Source organism: Bos taurus, chromosome 26 (assembly GCF_002263795.3).
Source record: "Bos taurus isolate L1 Dominette 01449 registration number 42190680 breed Hereford chromosome 26, ARS-UCD2.0, whole genome shotgun sequence".
NCBI lineage: Eukaryota > Metazoa > Chordata > Mammalia > Artiodactyla > Bovidae > Bos > Bos taurus.
Genome location: NC_037353.1, coordinates 21096713 through 21123853, shown reverse-complemented (window position 1 = coordinate 21123853; position 27141 = coordinate 21096713). Strand labels below are relative to the sequence as shown.

At 38.0% G+C, this 27141-nt stretch overlaps 1 protein-coding gene across 1 annotated transcript in view; it reads left to right on the top strand.

Moving 5' to 3' along the window:
- The window catches only part of CHUK (component of inhibitor of nuclear factor kappa B kinase complex), a gene marked incomplete at its 5' end in the record, with an annotated part of 42265 nt that extends 15344 nt beyond the window's left edge, over positions 1 to 26921 (top strand). Inside the window, 12 exon segments of the mRNA NM_174021.2 lie at positions 706 to 900; positions 1856 to 1958; positions 4504 to 4627; positions 5032 to 5183; positions 6790 to 6851; positions 8099 to 8208; positions 9101 to 9150; positions 21488 to 21584; positions 21877 to 22024; positions 22545 to 22663; positions 24884 to 24983; positions 25730 to 26921. Coding sequence (NP_776446.1) covers positions 706 to 900; positions 1856 to 1958; positions 4504 to 4627; positions 5032 to 5183; positions 6790 to 6851; positions 8099 to 8208; positions 9101 to 9150; positions 21488 to 21584; positions 21877 to 22024; positions 22545 to 22663; positions 24884 to 24983; positions 25730 to 25759 — 1290 coding nt within the window. The 3' untranslated portion in view covers positions 25760 to 26921.
- Positions 26922 to 27141: the final 220 nt, after the last annotated feature.

Here is a 27141-nt window from a genome sequence, read left to right as displayed (position 1 = left end):
TCTTTACCTCTGTGATAAACATTTGTATCATCGATAATTCTAATCATTTGCATCCACTAGTCAGTGTAAGGCATTGGGAAAACATAGGTATTAATTTCGTATGGCTTATCTAAGGGCAGTAGAAGGACAAAGATTTAAAATTAGATTGTGTTAAGAAGACTAACATCTAACTCTGTAACTATCCTTGGTTACCTCGGTAGAGCCCTGCCTGACTCAGTCTCACACTTACTTGGCCTGTATCTGGCTACTTTCAGTGGGACTTTTAAGTGAGAAGTTCTCAGAGCTCTGGTTTCTGTTTTGCCAAAAAGGAGAGTAGAAGAGCTGATTAACAAGATGTTATGTGAAAGCAATTAGCTTGTGGCTGGCATCTGTTAGGCAGTTAATAAAGTTTTCCTTCTAGGTCAGTGATACCTTTCTCAAAAGTAAATGTTGCTTATTTAAATTGGAGTTTTTCTTTCTTGATTTTATACATCCCTAGAATTTTCACACTTAATTCCTAGGAACTAACTATCCTAGGAACTATCTGTTGCAGTAGAAAAGTAAATTCTACTCTTTAGTTTTCAGAATGTCATAATTATAGAAAATTTCACTTTGGAAAATGATTGAATCTTGTTTAATGCAGAGATGATGCTCTTAAGTAGCTAGCACTGAATCGTTTATGTAACAAATAATCAAAGTTATTTCTCTTTTTTCTTATTTAAACAGATAGTACATATCCTAAATATGACTTCTGCAAAGATAATTTCTTTTCTGTTACCACCTGATGAAAGTCTTCATTCACTACAGTCTCGTATTGAGCGGGAAACTGGAATAAATACTGGTTCTCAAGAGCTTCTTTCAGAGATGGGAATTTCCCTGGATCCTCGGAAACCAGCCTCTCAGTGTGTTCTGGATGGAGTTGTAAGACAGTTCTTATATACCTAGAGTATAAGAAATCTCTTTGCATAGAGGGATTGCATGCGCTGCATTTTTGATGTCTATTTGGAATCATTGGGGGAGTGGTTCACATCTTATAATTCTTTTAGTTTTATCCTACTCATTATGCTTATTGCTTTGCAAGGTGAAAAGGTAGAAATGAAACATTGGTTATTTTAAACTGTATGTGACATTCTCTTTGGTGCCACTTCCATCCTTTTTTCCCCCTTTTTGTCCTGAAGCCTATAACCTTGAAATTAGACCAGCAGTCTCATAGGTCCTGTCAGAGGATGGATGGATGGTAATAAATGATTCTGGTCATGACTCATTTCATATTTTCCTTTTTTAACTTTGTTGAGGCATATTTTATATATCATACAATTTAACCATTTCAAATGTACAATTCAGTTTTTTTTTTTTTTTTAGCAAACCACCCTAATTGCACAGCCATCATCATAAATCAGTTTTAAAACATTTCCATGTCTTTAAGTTCTTTAACTACTAGTATCCATTCTGCCCAGCCCAGAAAATCACTAATTTACTTACTACCTTATATAGATTTGCCTTTTCTGAACATTTCGTACAAGTGGAATCATATAATCTCTTGTGTCTCATTTCTTTCACTTACTGTTATGTTTTTGAGATTTCATTCATTACTTCATTCCTTTTGATTACTGAAAAAGTATTCCCATTGTATGTTGTTGTAACTTTTTGCTTTTGTCCTTTTGGGTCTGGTGACTGTTTTCACTTTAGTCCATACTGCTGTTACTTATATTTCTCAAATAAAAATTTAGACCTTAAGTCTGTGAGATGTATGCTAATGAACTTGACTTCTCTGTTGGCATTTCAAAGTAGAAAATTTGGTGGTTAGGTACTTAGAGAACCTAGAATTTTCAAGAATCTTTTCTTCTTAATTGTTGGTTGTTTTTTTTTTTTTCAGAGGGGCTGTGATAGCTATATGGTTTATTTGTTTGATAAAAGTAAGACTGTATATGAAGGACCATTTGCTTCCAGAAGTTTATCTGACTGTGTAAATTATATTGGTAAGTATAGTTCATTTACTGACTAAGCTTTAAACCTGAAGTAATATAATTTTGACACGACATGATTAGTAGAAATGGTTCTTTGGTGTTTCTGTTCTGTGTCATACTTCAGGATTCTATATGTGCTAAAAGATGGGTTTGTATGGTTTGGAAGGTAAAGAGGTAGATTTTAAATCACCACCAGACCCCTCATTTGGCAGAAGATGACTTTCCTATGAATATGACTCTCACATGAAAAACTGAATCTTCACTATTAATTAAGCCACTTTTTAGTTTCTTCTTCACTACTTAAGCATGTTCAAATACTTCATTTTATCCTATGAATACTACTTAATGTTCAAATGATTTCATTTTTGCTCAGAGAATTAATGTTTTCTACTAAAGAAGTTAAGTGGTTAATTTTTATCTACCCTAAACTAAAAACAAGCATATTATAAAATCAAGGACAAAATTGGTCACAAGGGCTGAAATTATGTAATCTTTCCTTTTCATTAGTTTAAAAAAAAAAAAGTTCTAGACTTATAGAAAAATTGAGCAGATAGGACAGAGTTCTTATGTTATTCCCCTACACATATAGTTTCCCCTGTTGTTAACATCTTACGTTGTTATGGTATTTTGTTACAACTAATGAACCAATAGATTGTTATTAACCAAAGTTCATACTTTATTCAGATTTCTTTTAATTTTTATCTGGTGTCCTTTTTCTGTTCCAGAATCCCATCCAGAATACCACGTTACATTTGTCCTGTCTGCAGTTTTTCAGATTTTCCTTATTTTTGATGACCTTGAGATCAAATATGTTGTAGGATGCCCCTCTGTTGCAATTTGCCTGATTTTTTTTCTTATGACTAGGCTAGGATAATGGGTTTTTGAGAGAAAGATCAAAGAATTCAAGTACCATTTTGGAAACATTATATAAAGGGCACATAGTGTAAACATGATTAATGACTGTAGTGTTACCTTGCTCACATGGCTGAAGTAGTCAGCTTTCTTCAGTGCAAAGTTTAGTCTCACCCTCTCCTCCTTTGCATACTCTGTGGAAGGAAATCACTATGCAAGAATCCACACTTAAGGAGTAGAGTTATATGCCTCCTCCTTCAGGGTAGAATATCTATATAATTTATTGAAAATGCTTCTGCTTACATGAATTATCTCTTCTCTCCCATTTATTAATTTATTTAATCATTTATCATATAAATTTGAATTCATGGATATTTATTTTATATTATAGATTATAATCCAATACTAGTTTATTTTGTTATTCAAATTGTTGCAGCTTACCTTAGAAGCTCTTTCAGTTGATTTCCTATGCCTCTTCTACTTGACCCATTAGTGAGGGTGTTTTTGTTTTTGCTTTTGTTTTTTTAAGCATTTCCTTACTTTTTGGTACCATGTAGTATTCCAGGCCCATCTTTTAAATTTTCTACCATAGTCCTAGAATTGGCCATTTCTCCAAGGAGCCCTGGTTCCTTTAATTGAGAACAGCGTTAGAAATAAAAATTTGGATACTTGGTATGCTTCCTGCTATGGGGTATCATTTTTGGGCACTTTCAGACTTTTTTTTTTAAGTATATAATTTTGTTCTAGACTCACTTCCCCCAGACTATTTTTTTTAAGTGTGTGAGTTTTTATTTTGTTTTGTTTGTTTGGTCTGTCAGAGGAAGCCTCAGGATTAAGTGTGGGTATATAAACATAGAAGAGAAGTTAGTTGAGGCTATTTATCATTATTAGGGGAGGCAAAGATTTTTCCAGATACACAGCTTTATTTGTTTGACATCTGTTTCAGATAATGTGTTTTCTCAATGTGAAACCTAGTGTAGCACCCTTTCTCTGAAGATTTTCATTGGAAAAGAATAATGGAATATAATCACCACCTTGAAGTATGAGATGAATCTCTCTTCAATCTTGGAGAATTTTATAATGTTAAAATGAAATTTCATTGAACTTAATACCTACCTGCCATAGTTTTAGAAAGAAACATCCCCTTTGCCAAAGAAAAGAGATTATCATAAATAGATAATTTCATAAGTCTTACATTGAGAAAGGCATATCTTTTTTAAAGGCGTATTTACCCAGTGTGTTTTTCTGAAGCTGGGTTGGTAGTTCAAGAGATGAAGTTTGTTATTCAGAAGCAAAAAAGATTATAGCAGATTGTGGAGTACTTGGGACTTAGTTTAGAACTTCAAAGGAATAAGGAATTTGGATTATTGGAGAGGAAAAAAAAAAAGAGGATTCCAGATTGGAGAGAAACAAGGAAGAAAAAGACCGATACAGGAATAATTGTAAGCTTTGTGATTATGTATGTAGTTATGTCTTCATTTTTATTTCCCCTTGTATCTGGAACAGGGCTCAAGTACGTGTGCAGGTGTTCAATAAAGTTACACTGACTGAATGGAACTATAACAAGTGGTTCTTTCTAGCATCTGGTTTCTAGCATCTATAGGAATGATATTTGTATGGACAGAAAATCACAAAGAATAATAAATGAACACTAGAATCTTAAAAAGTAATTCCCCTCTCCTTTCCCCCATCTTCTTACACATAGTACAGGACAGCAAAATACAGCTTCCAATTATCCAGCTGCGTAAAGTATGGGCGGAAGCAGTACACTATGTGTCTGGGCTGAAGGAAGACTACAGCAGGCTCTTTCAGGGGCAGAGAGCAGCCATGTAAGTGAATTCTCTTGTTTATAGGCACAGTGTCATGTGCATTCATGCTCAAGAATTAAATTTTGCTACTTTTCACTAGTCAGTATCCCATGCAAAAATATATTACTGGGCCAATTTGCGACGTAATATTCTGATCAGGTGTGTAGAATTCATATTAACAGTCTGAAACCATCCAGTTGCAATAGACTGACAGTAGTTCCTGAATGGTCCTAGTATAAGAAGATTGTTTTATCATAGAGTATCACAAGCAGAAATTCTTTAGAGATCAGATTTTAGAGATCAGCTATTTCTCATAGATTGCTAATAGAAACATACGCTTTGGGCTTATGGCAGTTTGAGTTTTTAAACTTTTGTCCAGTGTCTCTAAAATGCTTATATCTTGTTTTTTTCTTGCTGTGGTTTAGGTTAAGTCTTCTTAGATATAATACTAACTTGACAAAAATGAAAAACACTTTGATCTCAGCATCTCAGCAACTGAAAGCTAAATTGGAGTTTTTTCACAAAAGCATTCAGCTTGACTTGGAAAGATATAGTGAGCAGATGACTTACGGGATATGTAAGTGTTGGATAATGTATTTGAAACAAGTGTCTTGTCTCTTGAAGCCATCTGCTGTGTTAACTTCTTACCTGTTAGCCAGTTGTTTCACTTGCATTCGTATTAGAACAAAAGATAGGACATCTCATATCATTGTAAACTGTATTTGGTTTGAATATATATATATATTTTTATAATCTTTAGTTGAACAGCTTTACTCTACCCACCCCTCACCCCCACAATTGGACTAAAATTGTTCACCTTTAGAAAAATGCAAAATGACTTAAGAATTTGATTGTCAAACCTCATTTATAAAGTAGATACAAAGTCTGTATTAGGGTGACTTCTTAGCCTGGGATGTCTTAAATTACTTATCCTTCTATAAATAATAATACACGCAATTCAGGTTTTTTTTTTTTAATTTCTAAACAACCTACTGCGGAGTCCCGCTGTTTTTTATTGCACATAGCCTCCAATTTTTTGGTATTTAATTCTAAGCTTATCTTCCTTCAGATGTACTAAGGAAATGTAAAAAGCAGAGTTAAAATTCAAATAATAAACCAAAAGAGTTGCCTTCAGCATTTCTGTTTGTATACTTGAGCAAGGTGTGTATGTTTCAGAAGTAAATGATCAATAGTATCCAGCTGGGTAAATAAGTTTTCTCACCAAAGCTGGTTCTGTGATTGATGTTTTATTTCTGTTTGTGTATTATAGGCATTCTGATGAATGGCAAAACATAGTTATTTCATCAGATTATCTTTGACTTATCTTGCTAAGTTGTATATCTTAGACTACTGTTTAAAAAGAGTGAGGTAGACCTATGTGTGCTGATAGATCACTTGATCTTTAAGGCAGCAATGTTTTAAATTGGAGAAAAAAGCAAGGAAGGAAAAGTATATATAGATGATTCTATTTATGGGAGAAAAGGAGATGTGTCTGTAAGAAATGATTAGCATTGGGATTGCAAAAGGTGGAAAGTGGGGGGGAGGAGACTTTTTTTTTTTTGAGGAGACTTCTTATATCCCTATATAGTGTTTGATTTTTTAAATATCATGTTCATGTATTACTTTAAAAAAAATTTTTTTTAAGAGAAAGTCATCTGTGTTAGTTTCCCAGGGTTGCCATAACAAATTGCTATGAACTGGGTGGCTTAAAACAATAGAAATTTATTACCTCATAGCTTCAGAGGCTTAAAGTCCAAAATCGATGTGTTGTCAGGGCCATGCTGTCTCTGGAACCTAAGGAGAAGAATCCTTCCTTAGATTCTTCTGGTACTTGCCGGCAATCTTTGGCATTCATTGGCTTGCAGCTGTGGCACTTTAGTCTCTGCCTCTGTTGTGAAATGGAGCTTTCCCGTTCATATGTCTGTTGCTGTGTTTCTTCTTCTTTTCTTAAAAGGACACTAGTCATACTAGGTTAAGACTCAACCTTAATTTAGCTATTTGCACCTGACACTATTTCCAAATAAGGTCAAATTCTGAAGTACAAGGTTAGGGCTTCACCATCTTTTGGGGGAATAATTCAACTCATAACTCTGTTTTTGATGTTGATATGGCAAGGAGATGGGGAGGTCAATATTGAACCTATGGCTATTTCTGAGATGACCAATTAAGACTTTTTTTTTTAGCCTCAGAAAAAATGTTAAAAGCATGGAAAGAAATGGAAGAAAAGGCTATCCACTATGCTGAGGTAAAATCACTGAGCTTATTCTGTGTGCTTATTAACCCCTGAGGTCTCCCTTAGAAATTCTTTGGTTTTGGTTTGTAGAGTATTTCTCATATCATTCCTGAATGTCAGACAGATACCTAGTATGTGTATATAGAGGGAAGTACCACAGTGGATAAAAACAAGAGCTTTGGGTAAATGAGACTAAAATGAAGCCTCACTGAGCCTCAGTTTCCATGTTATATTATGGGGACTGTACCTTTTTTAGTGGGGTTATACATATTTAAGTGGGAGTGAAATGGTAGTTATCACTGATATTTTTAAGACTGGTTTTGATAGGACGGCTGGACATCTTGGTTTACTCGGGACAGTTTCAGTCTACCTCTCTTGCCTCAATTATCAATTAGTTAAGTTAGTTAAGTGAAAAACGCTCAGTTGTGTCTGACTCTTTGTGACCCCTGGACTATACAGTCCATGGAATTCTCCAGGCCAGAATACTGGAGTGGGTAGCCTTTCCCTTCTCCAGGGGATCTTCCCAACCCAGGGATCGAACCCAGGTCTCCCACATTGCAGGAGGATTCTTTGCCAGGTGAACCACAAAGGAAGCTCAAGAATACTGGAGTGGGTAACCTATCCCTTCTCCAGGGGATTTTCCCACCCAGGAATTGAACCAGGGTCTCCTGCATTGCAGGCAGATTCTTTACCAACTGAGCTATCAGGGAAGCTCTTATTATCAATACTCTCAAAATTATGCTGGTTTGGATGATAAATTTTTTATGGTCACACTGTATGTGGCAGATTCCTTCTTTACCTGGTACATCTGTCTGTGGTCCCACTAAATTGTTGCTCTCCTTGATGCCAGCACTTCCTGAGGAATGAGTGTGGCAGTTGGTATCCTGGGTTGGGAAATCCAGTGTTTTTATCTTTCTGCATCTTTATTCAAGTTGGGAACAAGAGACACTGAAAATTGTAGAACTGAGATGCAGTGGTATTGATGGTCACTTTTACTTATTAGTGACACTTCTGTCTTTTTCCTTCTCAGGAGGAGAAAGAAAATGCTAGTAGTGTACTGTTGTCAGGAGAGAAGCCTGAAATAAGTTGGTTCTCATGTGAAAGTTACATGTCATAATCTGAGAGACAAAAAGGCTTGAACAAAATCAGTGTTTTACATTCAGTCGCTTTGCTCTGTTACTGTAAGAAGTCATTCTCTGAGTTCCTCGTGTTGTGTGGTGGTGAGCCTGTCACTTCTTTTGTGTTTCATCATATTTTAGGTGGGTGTCATTGGATACCTGGAGGATCAAATCATGTCCCTGCACACTGAAATCATGGAGCTACAGAAGAGCCCCTACGGACGACGTCAGGGAGACTTGATGGAATCTCTGTAAGGGTGAAGTCATGTTCTTAGTGTTGGTGTCTGTAATTTTTGGTAGCAGATTATTCTTTGATTGTATTTCTGGAAGATTATATGTGGTTCTTTTCTATAGTTTTTCTTTCCACAAATAAATTGGCATCATATTTAAAAAGGAAGTTTTTTCCTAATCACAGGAAATTTTGGCAATAACTCTTCAGGTTGACGTTTACTATTTATTTATTTTTAAAAATCTTTTTATTTTATATTGGGGTTATATTATAGTTGATTACCAATGTTGTGATAGTTTCAAGTATGTAGCGAAGGGACTCAGCCGTATATATATACACCTATTCTTTTTCAAATTCTTTTCCATGACCTTTGCTTTTTAAATCGAAGCATCTTTTCATGTGAGTGTTAGTAATTTTTCAAGTATTTTAAGTTGCAGACTATTTCCCTACTTACCACACTTCTGGTTTAAGGAAGGTATCATTTATTAAATTCGCTAAAAAAGGTTAACTTCCTAAGTGTTTGGATTAGAAACTTCAGATTTTTTTTCTTTAATCACAGGACATAATTTTTTTCCATTTAAGTGTTTCTGGTGCAGAGATACTATATAAATGATGGTAGATCAGAGCAGATACTTAGTATATTAAACTTTGCATCTTAAGATCTTACTTATTACCCAGTGAAACACCCTGTAGAATATTCATTGGCAATATCAGAGCAGATACTTAGTATATTAAACTTTGCATCTTAAGATCTTGCTTATTACCCAGTGAAACACCCTGTAAAATATTCATTGGCAATATATAATTACTTGAAAATGGGGTCATTACTCTATTCAAATAATATTGTTCAAGTTGGAAATTATTAAAGTCATTAAACTATCTTCACTTTTAGAAACATGTTTTCTTTTTCATAGGGAACAGCGCGCAATTGATCTATATAAGCAGTTAAAGCACAGACCTTCAGGTAAGACACTTTCACAGTATACAGAGACATTTTAGGAAACCATCACTAGCTTAACAAATCTGTGAAACTGGATTTTAAGCAAGCCACAGAATAAATTCCAGTTTTGGTATTGCCACTGAGATGTTTAGGGGCTTCCCTAGTGGCTCAGTTGGTAAAGAATCTGCCTGCAATGCAGGAGACCTGTGTTCAGTCCCTGGGTCACAAAGTTCCCCTGGAGAAGGGAGTGACAAACCACTCCAGTATTCTTGCCTGGAGAATTCCATGGACAGAGGAGCCTGGCAGGCTACAGTCCATGGGGTGGCAGAGTAGGACATGATTGAGCAACTGACACTTCAACTTCACATTGAGATGTTTATGGTACAACAGCATTTAAGTCTGTGAGAATTTAAGAAATTAGGAAGGCAAAGTAATAAAGTTTGAAATAGAAAAAAATTTTTTTAATATATTTATTTTTAATTGAAGGATAATTGCTTTACAGTATTGCATTGGTTTCTGCCAAACATTAACATGAAACAGCCATAGGCTTACCCATGTGCCCTCCCACTTGAACATCCCTCCCACCTCCCTCCCCATCCAACCTCTCTAGGTTGTTACCGAGCTCTGGTTTGAGTTCCTGAGTCATACAGCAAATTCCCATTGGTTATCTATTTTACATATCAGATCAGATCAGCCGCTCAGTTGTGTCCGACTTTTTGCGACCCCATGAATCGCAGCACGCCAGGCCTCCCTGTCCATCACCAACTCCCGGAGTTCACTGAGACTCACGTCCATCGAGTCAGTGATGCTATCCAGCCATCTCATCCTCTGTCGTCCCCTTCTCCTCCTGCCCCCAATCCCTCCCAGCATCAGAGTCTTTTCCAATGAGTCAACTCGTCGCATGAGGTGGCCAAAGTACTGGAGTTTCAGCTTTAGCATCATTCCTTCCAAAGAAATCCCAGGGCTGATCTCCTTCAGAATGGACTGGTTGGATCTCCTTGCAGTCCAAGGGACTCTCAAGAGTCTTCTCCAACACCACAGTTCAAAAGTTTCCATGTTACTCTCTCCATACCTCCCACCCACTCCTTCTCCGCATCCCCCCGGCCAACCTAGCCATGTCCATAAGTCTGTTCATAATGTCTGTGTCTCCTTGCTAATTTGCAAATAGGTTTTTCAGTACCATCTTTCTATGTTCCATATATATGTGTTCAGTTCAGTCGCTCAGTCATGTCTGACTCTTTGTGACACCATGGACTACAGCATGCCAGGCCTCCCTGTCCATCACCAACTCCCGGAGTTTACTTAAACTCAGGTCCATTGAGTCGGTAATGCCATCCAACCGTCTCATCCTCTGTCGTCCCCTTCTCCTCCCGCCTTCAATCTTTTCCAGCATCAGGGTCTTTTCAAATGAGTCAGTTCTTCACATCAGGTGACCAAAGTATTAGAGTTTCAGCTTTAGCATCAGTCCTTCCAATGAATATTCAGAACTGATCTCCTTTAGGATGGACTGGTTGGATCTCCTTGCAGTCCAAAGGACTCTCAAGAGTCTTCTCCAACACCACTGTTCAAAAGAATCAATTCTTTGGTGCTCAGCCTTCTTCACAGTCCAACTCTCACATCTGTGCATGACTACTGGAAAAACCACAGCTTTGACTAGACGGACCTTTGTTGGCAAAGCGATGTCTCTGCTTTTTAATAAGGTGTCTAGGTTGGTCATAACTTTTCTTCCAGGGAGCAAGCATCTTTTAATATTGTGGCTACAGTCACCATCTGTGGTGATTTTGGAGCCTCCCAAAATAAAATCTGTCACTGTTTCCATTGTTGCCCCATCTATTTCCCATGAAATGGTGGAAGCAGATGCCATGATCTTAATTTCCTGAATGTTGAGTTTTAAGCCAATTTTTTCACTCTCCACTTTCACTTTCATCTAGAGGTTCTTTAGTTCTTCTTCGCTTTCTGCCATAAGGGTGGTGTCATCTGCATATCTGAGGTTATTGGTATTTCTCCTGGCAGTCTTGATTCTAGCTTGTGCATCATCCAGCCCAGTATTTCTCATGATGTACTCTGCACATAAGTTAAATAAGTAGGGTGACAATATACAGCCTTGATGTACTCCTTTCCCAATTTGGAAGCAGTCTGTTCTGTGTCCAGTTCTAACTGTTGCTTCTTGACCTGCATACAGATTTCTCAAGAGGCAGGTCAGGTGGTCTAGTATTCCCATCTCTTAAAGAATTTTCCACAGTTTGTTGTGATCCACACAGTCAGAGGCTTTAGCATAATCAGTAAAGCAGAAGTAGATATATATGTTAATGTATGATCATTGTTTTCTCTTTCTGACTTAATTCACTCTGTATAATGGGCTCTAGGTTCATCTACCTCATTGGGACTGACTCAGATGTGTTCCTTTTTATGGCTGAGTAATATTCCCTTGTATATATGTACCACAGCTTCTTTATCCATTCATCTGTCAGTGGACGTTGGATTGCTTCTATGTCCTAGCTATTATAAATAGAGCTGCAATGAACATGGGTTACATGTGTATTTTTCAATTTTGATTTCCTCAGGGTACATGCCTAGTAGTGGAATTGCTGGGTCATATGGTGTTTTTATTCCTAGTTTTATAAGGAATCTCCGTACTGTTCTCCATAGTCGTGGTATCAATTTGCATTCCCACCAGCAGTGCAAGGGGGTTCCCTTTTCTCCACACCCTCTCCAGCATTTATTGTTTGTTGGTTTTTTGATGATGGCCATTCTGACAAGAGTGAGGTGATATCTCATTGAAGTTTTGATTTGCATTTCCCTAATAATGAGTGATATTTCAATTTAAGTCTGAATTTGGCAATAAGGAGTTCATGATCTGAGCCACAGTCAGCTCCTGGTCTTGTTTTTGCTGACTGTATAGAGCTTCTCCATCTTTGGCTGCAAAGAATATAATCAGTCTAATTTCGATGTTGACCATCTGGTGATGTCCATGTGTAGAGTCTTCTCTTGTGTTGTTGGAAGAGGGTGTTTGCTATGACCAGTGTGTTCTCTTGGCAAAACTCTGTTAGCCTTTGCCCTGCTTCATTCCGTACTCCAAGGCCAAATTTGCCTGTTACTCCAGGTGTTTCTTGACTTCCTACTTTTGCATTCCAGTCCCCTACAATGAAAAGTCCCCTTATGGCAGAAAGTGAAGAAGAACGAAAAAGCCTCTTGATGAAAGTGAAAGAGGAGAGTGAAAAAGTTGGCTTAAAGCTCAACATTCAGAAAACTAAGATCATGGCATCTGGTCCCATCATTTCATGGCAAATAGATGGGGAAACAGTGTCAGACTTTATTTTTTGGAGCTCCAAAATCACTGCAGATGGTGATTGAAGCCATGAAATTAAAAGACGCTTACTCCTTGGAAGGAAAGTTATGACCAACCTAGATAGCATATTTAAAAGCAGAGACATTCCTTTGCCAACAAAGGTCCGTCTAGTCAAGGCTATGGTTTTTCCAGTGGTCATGTATGGATGTGAGAGTTGGACTGTGAAGAAATCTGAGTGCCGAAGAATTGATGCTTTTGAACTGCAGTGTTGGAGAAGACTCCAAGGAGATCCAACCAGTCCATTCTAAAGGAGGTCAGTCCTGGGTATTCTTTGGAAGGAATGATGTTAAAGCTGAAACTCCAGTACTTTGGCCACCTCATGCGAAGAGTTGACTCATTGGAAAAGACTCGGATGCTGGGAGGGATTGAGGGCAGGAGGAGAAGGGGACGACAGAGCATGAGATGGCTGGATGGCATCACCGACTCGATGGACGTGAGTCTCAGTGAACTCCGGAAATTAGTGATGGAAAGGAAGGCCTGGTGTGCTGCGATCCATGTGGTCGCAAAGAGTCGGACACGACTGAGCGACTGAACTGAACTGAACTGAATAATGAGAGATGTTGAGCATCTTTTCATGTGTTTATTAGCCATCTGTATGTCTTCTTTGGAGAAATGCCTCTTTAGGTCTTTTGCCCATTTTTTGATTAGGTTGTTTGTTTTTCTAGTATTGATTTGTATGAGCTGCTTATATATTTTTGAAATTAGTCCTTTGTCAATTGTTTCATTTGCTATTTTTCCCATTCTGAGGGTTGTCTTTTCATCTTGTTTATAGTTTCACCTTGTTTATGTTTATAGTTTATGTTTTTTGCTGTGCAAAAGCTTTTAAGTTTAATTAGGTCCCACTTGTTTATTTTGAAATAGAGAAAATTTTAAAGGGAAGTAAAAGGAAGGAACGAAAGAGAAAAAAGGAACTCGGAATAAGGGAAAGAGGAAGCAAGAAAATGTGTGGAAAGATGTAAAAAAAGAGAAAGAAAGAAATGCGGCTTAAAATTAAAGAGATTGGAAATAATTTGAGGCTGTGGGTTCAGGTGTGGAATGGTCAGAGGGATGCCCATATGCTAAGCCAAAACAGTGTACTTTGAAAATGATGCCTTCCTCTGCACCTGGTCACTGGTTGCTTATTTCATTGACAAAACTGTTCATTTCTGTTGAACATCTGCTGAATACAGAGCATGTTCTGATGGTAAGTGCACTGGACTGAGAATTGCATGCATGTTCAGTCATGTCCAACTCTTTTTGACCCCACAGACTGTAGCCCACCATGCTCCTTTGCTTCATGGGGTTTTTCCAGAATGAATACTGGACAGGGTTGCCATTTCCTCCTCCAGGGGATCTTCCAACCCAGGGATTGAACCCATGTCTCCTAAGTCCCCTGCATTACTGGAGAATTCTTTACAGCTCAGCCACCAGGGAAGCACCTGGATTGAGAATTAGAAGGCTTTAATTCTAAATTGGGCACTTTATTGAGCAAATAACTTTTTTTCTGGTATCTCATTTCCCTCTTCTGCAAAATGGGGTAGGAATCTAACTTTCCTAACTCAGTGACTATATATGGCATTATATTTGACAGGATGTTTGTGAAAGTGCCTGAAAACTATAGACTATTATGTATGTGCAAGATATTATCCTTCAGTTAAAAACTGATCTGTTTTGAAGGATTAGGGAAGAACTAAAAGGTGACGTCTGTGCCCTGATTTGTTAGATACTGAAATTGTAAACAAATAAAACCATAACTCTTACACCTTAAAATTACAAACACATGCAAATATTAAATAGTATGTAACAAATAATAAAATCTCCTCTACATTGGTTTTTATTGTAGTGGAATTCGTTCAGTTAATTTCTACAAACATGTATGAGATATATATACAATAGGCATCTAACCCTGTTTGGGAGTCTTGGTTGGTTAGAGGAGGTTTCCTGCAGGAGACAACATCTGAGATGAGCCTTAAAGGATAAATAGCAGTAGCTTAGTGAAAGAAGGTATATATGAAAGAGTATATATACTCTTATGTATGCAAGTATAATAGGGAAAGACACATCCATGTAGCAGTTAGCATGTTTGAGGAAATGTATTGTGACTGGATTATAGAGTTTCAGAAGGAGAAATGTGACTGGATCGCAAAGGATCTGGCATGTCATAGTAACAGTTTTGGATTTCATCATGATGACAAAGAAAAACCCTAAAAAGGTATAATCAGGAGAATGGCATGTTCAGATTAGCATTTTAGAAATACTGCATTGGTAACATTGTGGATAATGGATTAAAGTGTGGCTGGGATAGAGGCATTCATCAATCATGAGGTTGTTGAGTAATTGTGGCACAGGATAAGGTAGGACATGAACTAAAGCAGAGAGCCTGAACTGTGGCAGTGGGGAGTGCTAGTGAAGAAGAGGAGGATAAAGGCAAGAGAGAGATTTAGGAAGTAGAACTGATAATATTGGGTAATGGATTGTATATGGGTGGAAGGAGATGGGATAGAGAGTCATGGATGCCTGCCAAGTTTCTGGCTGGAGTAGTTAGGTGCTCTTAGCACCCAGTTCTAGTGGGTGAGGACCACTCACCATGATAGGAAGTATAGGAAAGATAACAGGCTTAATGGGAAAAGAACATGGGTTCATTTTTGTACATGTTGATGTTAAGGTGTCAGTGGAACATTTAAATAAGATGGAAAATAGTAGATATGTGTGTATGTATATATAAACATACATGCTATGCTAAGTCACTTCAGTCGTGTCCGACTCTGTGCGACCCCATAGACGGCAGCCCACCAGGCTCCCCCGTCCCTGGGATTCTCCAGGCAAGAACACTGGAGTGGGTTGCCATTTCCTTCTCCAATGCATGAAAGTGAAAAGTGAAAGTGAAGTCGCTCAGTCGTGTTCGACTCCTAGCAACCCCATGGACTGCAGCCTACCAGGCTCCTCCATCCATGGGATTTTCCAAGCAAGAGTACTGGAATGGGGTGCCATTGCCTTCTCTGTATAAACATACGTACATATACATATATACATGTGTATTGTGTGTACATATATATGAATGTATTGAACATGGATTTAGTGGAGAAGTCCAGACTAGATATTTAGCTGGTTTGAGAGTAATTAGCCATAGGAATAAAGTGATCGTCTTGTATAAATATATTGATTAAGATAACCAAGGATGGATCTAGAGAATATCAACATTCAAGAAATGGCTAGAAGCAGAGGAGCGTACAAAAAGATTGAGGAATGACTTGAATGTGTAGCAGGAATGATACGATGGGAGTAGGACAGAGAGTTTCAAGAAGAACGTGATCAGGGTGAAATGCTAGAGATGTGGGTAATAAAAATGATAATGAAAATATCTATCGGACTTGGTAGTTTGGACATGATTGGTGATCTTGGTAAAATAATGGCCTTTTGGGAACAGAACTAGATTGTAGTGGGCTGAGGACAGAGTGGGATAGGAGGAAATGGAGAAGTTAGTCTAGATCAGCAGTTCTCAAAAGTATAGCTCATGAACCCCTGAGGATCTGCAAAGGATCCTTTTAAGAGGAGTCAGTGAAGTCAAAACTGTTTTCACAATACTAGAATGTTATCTGCCTCTTAACTATGTTGATATTTTCACTGATGCTGCAAAAACATTGGTGGGTAAACAGCTTGCACCCTGCTTAGCATGAATGAAGGCACTAGCACCAAAGTATGCTCGTAGTCACTGATTTTCACCAATGTGGGTTCATAGTTAAAAAAAAGCCAGTTTCATTTAAAAGTATCCTTGATAAGGCAATAAAAATTCTAAAGAAATTTCAACCCTTGGGTATATGTCTTTTTAATATTCTCTGTGACAAAATGGAAAGTACTCATAAAGTGCTTCTGTTACATGCTGAGGTGTGAAAGTGAAAGTCACTCAATCGTATCTGTTTGTGACCCCATGGACTATACAGTCCATGGAATTCTCCAGGCCAGAATACTGGAGTGGGTAGCCTTTCCCTTCCCCAGGGGATCTTCCCAACCCAGGGATCAAACACAGGTCTCGCGCACTGCAGGCGGATTCTTCACCAGCTGAGCCACAAGGGAAGCCCAAGATTACTGGAGTGGGTAGCCTATCCCTTCTCCAGGGGATCTTCCTGACCCAGGAATCGAACTGGGGTCTCCTGCAAGCGGATTCTTTACCAACTGAGCTATGAGGGAAGCCCTGCTGAGGTATGATGGCTGTCCTAAGGAAAACCACATCAGCAGTTGTTGACATTGCTTGTGGACCAGCCTGTTTAACCAAACACCATTTTTACTTGGAACAATGATCATCAGATAAACTGTGATTCTTCAGATTTGGGTATGTGGCAGATATTTTCTAAAAATTAATGGAGCATGACCTGTCACTTGAAGGATAAAAAAAAACAATATTAGTTGTCAATGATAAAATTCCATGTTTCAAGCAAAAAATTAGAATGTAGGAAAACGTCTATCCATCATCCAAAATTTGTCAGCTTCTCAATACTTAAATACTTTTATGATCAGATTGGTAGTGTTATTAAAAAGATTTGCAAAAATGTAAAATAATGCCAATACTCTCACTAAATTTTTTGAGGAAAATACAGTTATTTTGGATTAAAATGTTTTAATAATGAATTTATGTTATTTTTAATGAATAAATAAATATCTTTATATTTCTCAGTTTAATTCCTAAAAAACCCTGGGGTTCTTAAGGATTTTTGAGTGTAGGTGTCCTGAGACCAGTCAGTTTGAAACCTGGTTATCTAGGCTATTCTTTCCTGAAGCTTGGCTGTTAAGGAACAAAAAGAGATGAGCAGCTCAGAGAGATTGAAGAATGAAGGGAAGTCAATTTTCAGAAGAAAGACTTAAGCTTGTTTGTGCACTTGGGGCCAAAAGCCTGTGGAGAGGGAAGTCTCTGAACAACTTTGAGGGGCTGACTCCAGAGAATAGTGGGGAGGGGTTGGGCATGTTGCTCCTGATCTTAGAGAGGGAGATGTGTGTGGATATAGACACTTCTCTGGGTATAGGGAGTGAAAGGTATGAATCTTACTGCTTTATAGCCTCCTATCCCAAAGTAAGATGTTGGGTTAACTGTAATAGAAGAGATGTGACATCATAGATTTAAGGAGTATGCTAAACGAGTATGCTTTTGAAAGCTGGTGTGTTCAGTGATAGATGTTGCTGGTCCAGGATATTTATTCAGAATCCAGAGCAGAAGTGAAAACCTGTGAATTAGTTAGGACAGCAGAAAGAATGAAAGTATAATTGTTTTGATGGTAATGTTTAGTATCTTGGATACAGAAAACTGATAGAGCAAGTGGTTAGACTGATCTAGGGTTAGGATGTTGCTGACAATAAGGGGACAGAAAAGTTGAAAATAATGACCAAAAAAATGATAGAAGCTAGAGTAAAATACTGAAATTTAAGATTTCAAATAGAGCAAGGATAACTTTTTTCCTTTAATCAGTATTCATTACCCTCCATCTCCTGACCAATGAATCACATATTGTAGATGAAGATATATGGGAAAAGGCAATGGCAACCCACTCCTGTACTGTTGCCCGGAAAATCCCATGGATGGAGGAGCCTGGTAGGCTGCAGTCCATGGGGTCGCTAAGAGTCAGGCACGACTGAGCGACTTCACTTTCACTTTCCACTTTCATACATTGGAGAAGGAAATGGCAACCCACTCCAGTGTTCTTGCCTGGAGAATCCCAGAGATGCGGGAGCCTGGTAGGCTGCAGTCCATGGGGTTGCACAGAGTCGGACATGACTGAAGCAACTTAGCGGCAGCAGCAGCAGATGAAGATATATAAAATTCCATCCATTGACTCAGTCAAATTAACTTTCCACAGTCATTGATAAAATTTGTTTGGGTTATTCTTACAAAATCTTTGCAGTAGTCACAGGTATCAGTGTATCACAGGGCCTAGAAATAAATTTGCTATCCAAAGTTATCCAAAGAACTGATGGTCACCTCAACTGACAAGTTGTGACAAGAAGTTTTGTCTGTTGGGTTATATAATCATACTTGAGGTATATGGTCTTTGGTGCCTTTTCCAGTTCAGAGTTGACTTGAGATTCTTGTTCACCTGCAAATGATGAAAACCACCTTTCCCCATGCTTTATGTTGGAGTAGGTTAAAGTTCTGAGGTCGTTGACCATCTAAAAGAGCTATATGCCTTATAGTTATATGGCAAAGCTGTTGGGCTTGATCTGTGGGATTTATTAACAAGTGCTGTTTGGAGAGAAGCCTTTTGGGAGTCTCTGTCTTTGGTTGTTTTTGAGGGAGAGAGAGAGAAAAAGGTGTTGGGACTAAAGCTGAGTACTCGGGAAGGTCTTCACAGTTCTAACACAGGACACAACTTTTCAAAAATCTCTTTTGATATTCCTTTCATAGTAAAATGTGGGTAGCATCAGTAGCCATTTCTTGGGACTCCTGTGAGTATTAAATGAGAAAACTGTAAGTAGATAATAGCATATAATAATAATAATAGTTTTGCATTCAAGATTAATTATTGTCTGGGGAAATGCCAGCATGATCCATGACCAAACTTCAAATTTTTTAAAACTTAAATACCATTTTTTGAAACATAACAGTTAATACTAGTTTTGGGTTTGCTTTATTTAAAAAGGTGGCATCTCCTATAATGGTAGAACTCACTGTGACCACCATCCCACCACCATCCCATTTGAGGATCTTTGTCAGCTGCCAGTTTACTTTGAGATGTCACACTGCCCTCAAACTGAACTTTCAAGATGTCTGCAGGTCCTTTTATGCATCAGATTTGGCTTAAGTTGACCAGCTTTTTTCAGTGTTTTCATGGGTATAAACAGATGGATAAACATGAAATTTCAAGCAACCTAGCTGGAACTCCTGAGTCAGTTAAAGTTTGATGAACTATCGTACTGCTTCTAAATAAATTATGTTAGTCATCTAAGAAAAATTGATCTCATGTCCAGAAAGCTGCATATATGTCTGGGGCTTGAATTAGCCAAGATAATTCTTCTTAAAACAGAAAAGATACAATGTCTTTGAATACACAGTGATAAATCTGTGTATACATTGTTGTTGTTCAGTCTCTAAGTCCTGTCCAACTCTTTGTGACCCCACAGAGTACCTCACACCAGGCTTCCCTGTCTTTCACTATCTCCCAGAGTTTGCTCAAACTCACGTCCATTGAGTCAGTGATGCCATCCAACCATCTCATCCTCTGTCGCCCCCTTTTCCTGCTGCCTTCAGTCTTTCCCAGCATCAGGGTCTTTTCTAATGAGTCAGTTCTTCACGTCAGATGACCAAAGTATTGGAGCTCCAACATTAGTCCTTCCAATGAATATTCAGGGTTGATTTCCTTTAGGATTGCCTGGTTTCATCTCCTTGCTGTCCAAAGGATTCTCAAGAGTCTTCTCTAGCACCACAATTCGAAAGCATCAATTCTTCAGCGCTCAGCCTTCTTTATGGTCTAACTCTCACATCCATACATGACTCCTGGAAAAACTGTAGCTTTGACTATAATGGACCTTTGTTGGCAAAAGTGATGTCTCTGATTTTTAATACTCTGTCTAGGTTTGTCATAGCTTTTCTTCCAAGGAGCAAGCATCTTTTAATTTCGTGGGTACAGTCACCATCCACAGTGATTTTTGGAGCCCATGAAAATAAAATCTGTCACTGTTTCCATTGTTTTCCCATCTGTTTGCCATGAAGTGATGGTACTGGATGCCATGATCTTAGTTTTTTGAATGTTGAGTTTTAAGTCAGCTTTTTCACTTTCCTCTTTCACCCTCATCCTCTCTAATTCTTTAATTCCTCTTTGCTTTGTCATTAGAGTGGCATCATCTGCATATCTGAGATTGTTGATATTTCTCCTGGCAATCTTGATCCCAGCTTGTGAGTCATCCATCCTGGCATTTCGCATGATGTACTCTCCATATAATTTAAATAAGCAGGGTGACAATATATAGCTGTGACTCCTTTCCCAATTTGGAACCAGTCCATTGTTCCATGTCCGGTTCTAACTGTTGCTTCTTGGCCTGGAGACAGGTAATGGTCTGATGTTCCCATTTCTTGAAGAATTTTCCACGGTTGTGATCCACACAGTCAAAGGCTTTAGCATAGTCAACGAAGCAGATTTTTTTTGGGAATTGCTTTTTCTGTGAATGAGTGGATGTTGCCATTTGATCTCTGGTTCTCTCTGCCATTTCTAAATTCAACTTTTACATCTGGAAGTTCTCAGTTCATGTACTATTAAAGCCTAGCTTGAAGGATTTTGAGTATTACCTTGCCAACATGTGAAATGAGCACAATTATACATTAGTTTGAAGCATTGCCTTTCTTTGGGATTGGAATGAAAACTGACCTATTCCAGTTCTGCAGCCACTGCTGAGCTTTCCAAATTTGCTAGCATATTGATGCAGCACTTTAGCAGCAGCATCTTTTAGGATTTTAAATAGCTCAGCTGGAATTCCATCACCTCCACTAGCCTTGTTGGTAATGCTTCCTAAGGCCATTTGACTTCACACTCCAGGATGTTCTAGGTGAGTGACCACATATCATGGTTTTCTGGGTCATGAAGACCTTTTTTGTATAGCATTCTGTGTATTCTTGCCACCTGGGGCTTCCCTGATGACTCAGATGGTAAAGAATCTGCCTGTAATGCAGGACATCTGGGTTTGATCCCTTGATTGGTAAGATCCCCTGGGGAAGGGAATGGCTACCCAATTCAGTTTTCTTGCCTGGAAAATCCATGGACAGAGGAGCCTGGCAGACTACGGTCCATGGGGTTGCAGAGTCAGACAGGACTGAGCAACTAACACTTTGACTTTCATGTATGCATTATATACACACACAGACAGACTTTGTTTTTAGTTATATGATTATTATAGATATATAATCTTAAAACTTTTTATACTAATTTAGTTTTGAAATTAAATGGAGATGTTAATTATTTAAAACTAGTTTCAGATTTTCAGGAATTTTCTGTTTAGGGCTGGTTTGTTTCATGCAGAAGAGAGGTTATACCTACTGACTGAGTTCTTTTATAGATCACTCCTACAGCGACAGCACGGAGATGGTGAAGATCATTGTGCATACTGTGCAGAGTCAGGACCGGGTTCTCAAGGAGCTGTTTGGTCATCTGAGGTAGAAATATTGTTTTATTTCCTACTAAAAAGCCAGGGAACTTGAGCCAGGTTCCTTTTAAAACGTAATACCCCTTTCTGGTTAAATATACTAGACCCAGGAAAAGTACTGGCAGTACGCTGCAGAACTTAGCCATAGCTGCATGCATTTAGTGTCCTCTCTGTGTGCACTGCTTTGCAGATCAGTCACTAAATCTGTGCTGATTGTGACTCATTCCCCCAGCTGGGTTTGGGAGTATGGGGTACAGTCTTGGGGGATATGTAAGTGTCTGACACAGATTTTACCTCTCCAGCAAGTTGTTGGGCTGTAAGCAGAAGATTATTGATCTACTGCCCAAGGTGGAAATGGCCCTCAGTAACATCAAAGAAGCTGACAGTACTGTCATGTTTATGCAGGGGAAGAGGCAGAAAGAAATATGGCATCTCCTTAAAATTGCCTGTGTAAGTAATTTTTAATATGAATTATTTAATATGACACTAATTTGTTGATATTCCCTGCAAAAGGGTTTTTTATCAGCATGATTTCTGTCCTCTTGAAGACATATGTATTTTATGTTGGGTTGATGTTCATGTTCTTTGCTTGGTGTCTCACTAGGGATTCAGATATAGGACTTCATGATCATCCTTCATTCTCTCTCTCCTTTCTAGTCTCCTGTTTTTATACTCCTCCCAACCTTAGACCACTGTGGTCACCCAACCCAACTTGGGGATAGATGTGCCTGGCTGATTTGAAAAACCAGCCCTTTGTTCAACTGGAACAAAGTAGAATGGAAGGATGGATACATCTGATTTTAGTCAATGAAGAAAGAGGTCCAGGACAGGATAATTAGTAGGGTGTGTAACAGTGGAGATAGTTTTGTACAGAAATACTCTGGTTGTACATAAAAGTAGTGATAGAAATGTGTCTTAGGAATATGAATGCATGAAGGTGCTTGCCTGTAATTTTATTTTTTTCCTTCAGACTCAGAGTTCTGCTCGGTCCCTTGTAGGATCCAGTCTAGAAGGTGTAACCCCTCAGCTGCCCCCAACTTCAGCAGAACGTGAACATCCTCTGTCATGCGTGGTAACTCCTCAAGATGGGTGGGTTCACTTTGTTACAATAGATAGTTGTGTGTTCAAGAGTAGTGGTGGGAATGAGACAGTAGAGTGAAGTGGTTAAGACATAGTCTTCACTGCCTTATAGACCAGGATTGAATCCTGATTGTCCCTTTGTAATAACCCTACACAATTAACTTGACTGTTTCAATGTTCACATTTCCTCACCTGTAAAATGGGAAGTGCTATGAAAATTCAGCTAGACAGTATATATAAAATGCTTGGGAAGTGAATCTTCAGCAAATATTACTTCTTATTAGCTCAATCCAAGTTCTAAGTTCTTTTTCTATTATTGACTTACTAAACCTTGTGCTAAGTCACTTCAGTCGTGTCTGACTCTGTGTGACCCCAGAGACGGCAGCCCACCAGGTTCCCCCGTTCCTGGGATTCTCCAGGCAAGAACACTGGAGTGGGTTGCCATTTCCTTCTCCAATGCATGAAAGTGAAAAGTGAAAGTGAAGTCGCTTAGTTGTGTCTGACTCTGTGCGACCCCATAGATGGCAGCCCACCAGGCTCCTCTGTCCATGGGATTTTCCAGGCAAAAGTACTGGAGTGGGGTGCCATTGCCTTCTCCGATTAAACCTTGTAGCCATACTTTATTCCTAAATTTATCATTTATCTCTAAGAATTTATGCTATCTTTTTGCAGTTGTCATTTTAGGGCCTTTGATCACCCCTGTAATGGAATTAAGTTTAATGTACTCATTTTATAACTTAGTATTCTTAAAATCAGACTTTTTTCAAGTGCCTTAAATCGTTTTTGGAAACAACTCAAGTTTGAAGTCCTATATTTTCTTTTAATTCCTACTCTTCTGCTAAAAGCTGAATGACTATCCATTTCTGTTATTTTTCTCAGCATGAGATGTGCCGTATCCAGAGCCAGTGGCTCTTTGCTAGCTTGTGTATTGTCGCTTTTCTTACAACTCATGGAGACCTCTACAGTACCAGCATTTCCTGGAAGCTCTGCCCATAATTAGTTTTGCAGAGGTGCAGCCGTGTAACATCACTGCTCAGGAGGTCAGCAGCTGCACATTCTGTACTCTGCTTTTATGAGAGAAAAGCACATGGCAGGAAGGCAAGCTGATACCAGGTATTTTATCTTCTTAAAGAAAGCAAGTTCTAGGGTATATTTTAGGGTCATTATACATTTGGCCCAAGGTAATACATCCAGGGCCAATTAGGAAATATTTCATTAATCAGAATTGATACAAATAAAGTTTAATATCTTTTTGCTTTCATTAGAGATACTTGGGTTTATTAGAGAATGCAAATGGTTGCAAATATTACGTCTATACAAGTGATTTTCAGTGTGAGGTTATGATGGTTTGCAAAAATATATTTACCAGGAATTTTAAAATACATTTTCCAAAAGGAAAACTGGTTTCAGTAATAATATACCTGTGGTACTTAACCACCAAGGATTGGGGACTGTTGACCTCAATTTTTCTATCTGTTGGATAAGCTGAATGAGAATTTAGTTCTAAGCTAACAGTGACCATCTTCCATGGCCTGGAATTGGTTCTACTAGGGTAGGGACTGAGAGTTAGTAAAAGGTAAGGATGGAGGACATATGGAAGAGGAAAGTACAGAAGATAGAAATCAGATTCAGGATTGTCTTCAAATTTCCAAGGATACTTCTTGGTTCTTGGCAGCTCCCCTGTCACAGTTTTCTTCTGCTGTCATCAGGAATCAGCTTGCTTTTCTTTTTCATTGCTGTCATCTATATTTTCCACAGTTTTTTTCACCTTCCCTAATCTTTGCAGAAAAGATAGTTTATCTTTTCTATCTCTTCTCCTACATTTGTGTCTCAAAAGTAAGCATGCTAATGTTTTTACTACTGGCAAGGAAAAGGAAATGTTCCAGAAACAAAAAAAGATCTTTCATCTGGCTGTGCCACAGGATCTCTTTTTCCCCGAGTGAGCATTTTCAGGGGGGGAAAGTTGTATATAAGTGCCACTTATATTTCAGAGGAAAATCAGATTGGCGTTATAGTGGACTCCTTATCATTAGAGCTGGGCAGAGGCAGCAGCCTGGAGTAACAAACAGGACTCTGCCTCTGGGTGGGAGGGATGAGCAAACTGAAGACAACAGGAATCAGCTGCATTGGGTTGCTGGGTTGTGGTGGTGTAGGAAGAGCAGTATCATCCTGACCCTGAAGATCAGAAAGTAGAGGAAATTTATATGCCCTTTTGCTTTCATTCCACAGGGAGACTTTAGCACAAATGATAGAAGAAAATTTGAACTGTCTTGGCCATTTAAGCACTATTATTCATGAAGCAAATGAAAAACAGGGCAACAATATGATGGTAAGTTTTATATGAATATGAATGTGTTTTAAGTGTGTTGGGTGCAAAGGGTTTAACTTTCCATGCTGGACTTATCTGGTGTTTGGCATTCCGTTGGGGAATAGAACTCAGAGGAAAGAGCATTTGAGGAATGCTTAACCTCAACTCCCCATCTTCTCTTACTCATGGATATACTAGGATTATGCCATCAGTAATCTTTAATAGCATTTTTGGTCAAGTTAAATGATTGGTGAGCTTTCTTTGCAGTGTGACCACTGAAATCAAATGGTCTGTACTTTTTTGCTTCTGCAGTCAGTTTTCCCCAGTAAGATGGGGCATAATTTGTACTGTATTTCAAATATCGTAACTGTTGTGTGCAAAATGAATAATGTTAATATGGTTATTAACAGAAGTGTTTTTATGAAGATTTGATTGCTATGAATTATTGATTTGTTAAAACTTGGAGAAACTACAATAAAATATTTACTGAATTAACTTTTACTATATTTAGTCTTGATATTAATTCTTTGTTATTTCCTCTTTCATTATTTGCTTCAAATATCTGAAAACTCTTTGAAATTTTTTTGTTGTTGTCAGTAGAAATTAAGGTAAACTAAACTCTTTAATTGTAACTTATTTGTGCTTTCGGTTTTTCAACTTTTGATTATAAAATCTCCAAATAAACAGAAAACTTGCAAAAATGAACACCCACATACCTATTGCTTAGAGTCTACATCTAATGGTAACTTTTTCATGCCTGGTTTTAGAGTCTTGATTGGAGTTGGTTAACAGAATGACTTGCCACTTAGAGACTCTCCTGAAACCTATGAAGTTGTTGCTGTACATGTTGGACATTTGTTTTTCTCCTATGAAACCATTCTTCAAATACCAGTCAATGGAAGAAATGACTATGATCAGAAGCTCCACATGATTTTACAGCATAATAGTTTGACTGTGGGTAATTTTAACTTCTGAACAGATAGAATTTTATGAGTCAGTGGACTTAAATCCATTTGTCTTCAAACCTGGTAAAACATTAATTATTTAACTGATTCTTTCAACATTTAACTTTTGGGCATAAGGCCAAAATAATGTATACAGAGAAGAAAATCTCAACATGTATTCTAAGTAAAAAAGTGTTTGCCTGTGTTTCTGTGGAAGACACTGCTTGTGTTGTACTTGTGTTGCACTTAACAGTGCTCTTCCCAGCATCATAAAAGAGTTTAATCCCATTTTCCATTTTCCTGCACATTTGATTGTATCCCTTTCCTAGGAAAGGGACTGTGCATTTGTGCCTTTAATACCAGTTGATTCTTCCAAATCTTGTTAAGTGTGCTCTGTGTATATGTATTTAAGATGTACATTTAATAATATCAAAGAGAAGATGACTGTTAATTTATAATGTATTTGAAAGCTTATCTGTGTTTTCATTTGTAAAAATGGGTCTTTTAAGGAATCTTTCATGTCTTGTGATACAAATTTATAAAGATCTGCATTCCTTATCTGTAATTCCAAAATCAAAAAATCTTTGAAAACAAGATTTTTCATAAGATTGATGACAAAATTCATCTGCTTGCACATCCAACAAGAACTGACATTGAGTCTACTTATCCCATTTAGTGTGAATATTCTTTTGCTGCAGAAATATTACTGTGTTTGATTGTTTGGGGGAAGGGTGCTGCCACAGACCCTGCCTGAGGTTTATGTAGTTTGGTATATGCACTGAATAACCTTTCTAAAATCTGAAATTTTCATAATTCTGAAGCATCTGGCCCCAAGGGTTTCAAGACTAGATTGGGTGCCTTCAAGATGGTATGGCCGCAGACTGGGTTTCAGATAAAGGATTGTGGATCTATCGTCTGTTAAATAATTTAGAAGGTATTACTTGTTTTAAAAATGTGAAGTGCTTTTGTATTCTAGACAGTTTTTCACTTTGTGTATTAAACAATTTTTAAATTACTTTTTGAATCTCTATTCATTAAAATCAGATTGTAGCAGAATAATTGAATATGCTTTGAGAAAATGTGAAGGTTCCATGAAGCAGAGTTGGAGCACAGAGTAACAAAACAGGCTTTTAGTGTACTTAGGAATGAAACAGACTTACGGTAAAGGCAGTATTAGGTAGCTTCTTTAATATAGTCTTTTCTCCTGACATGGCCTGTCATCACTATTTGTTTCT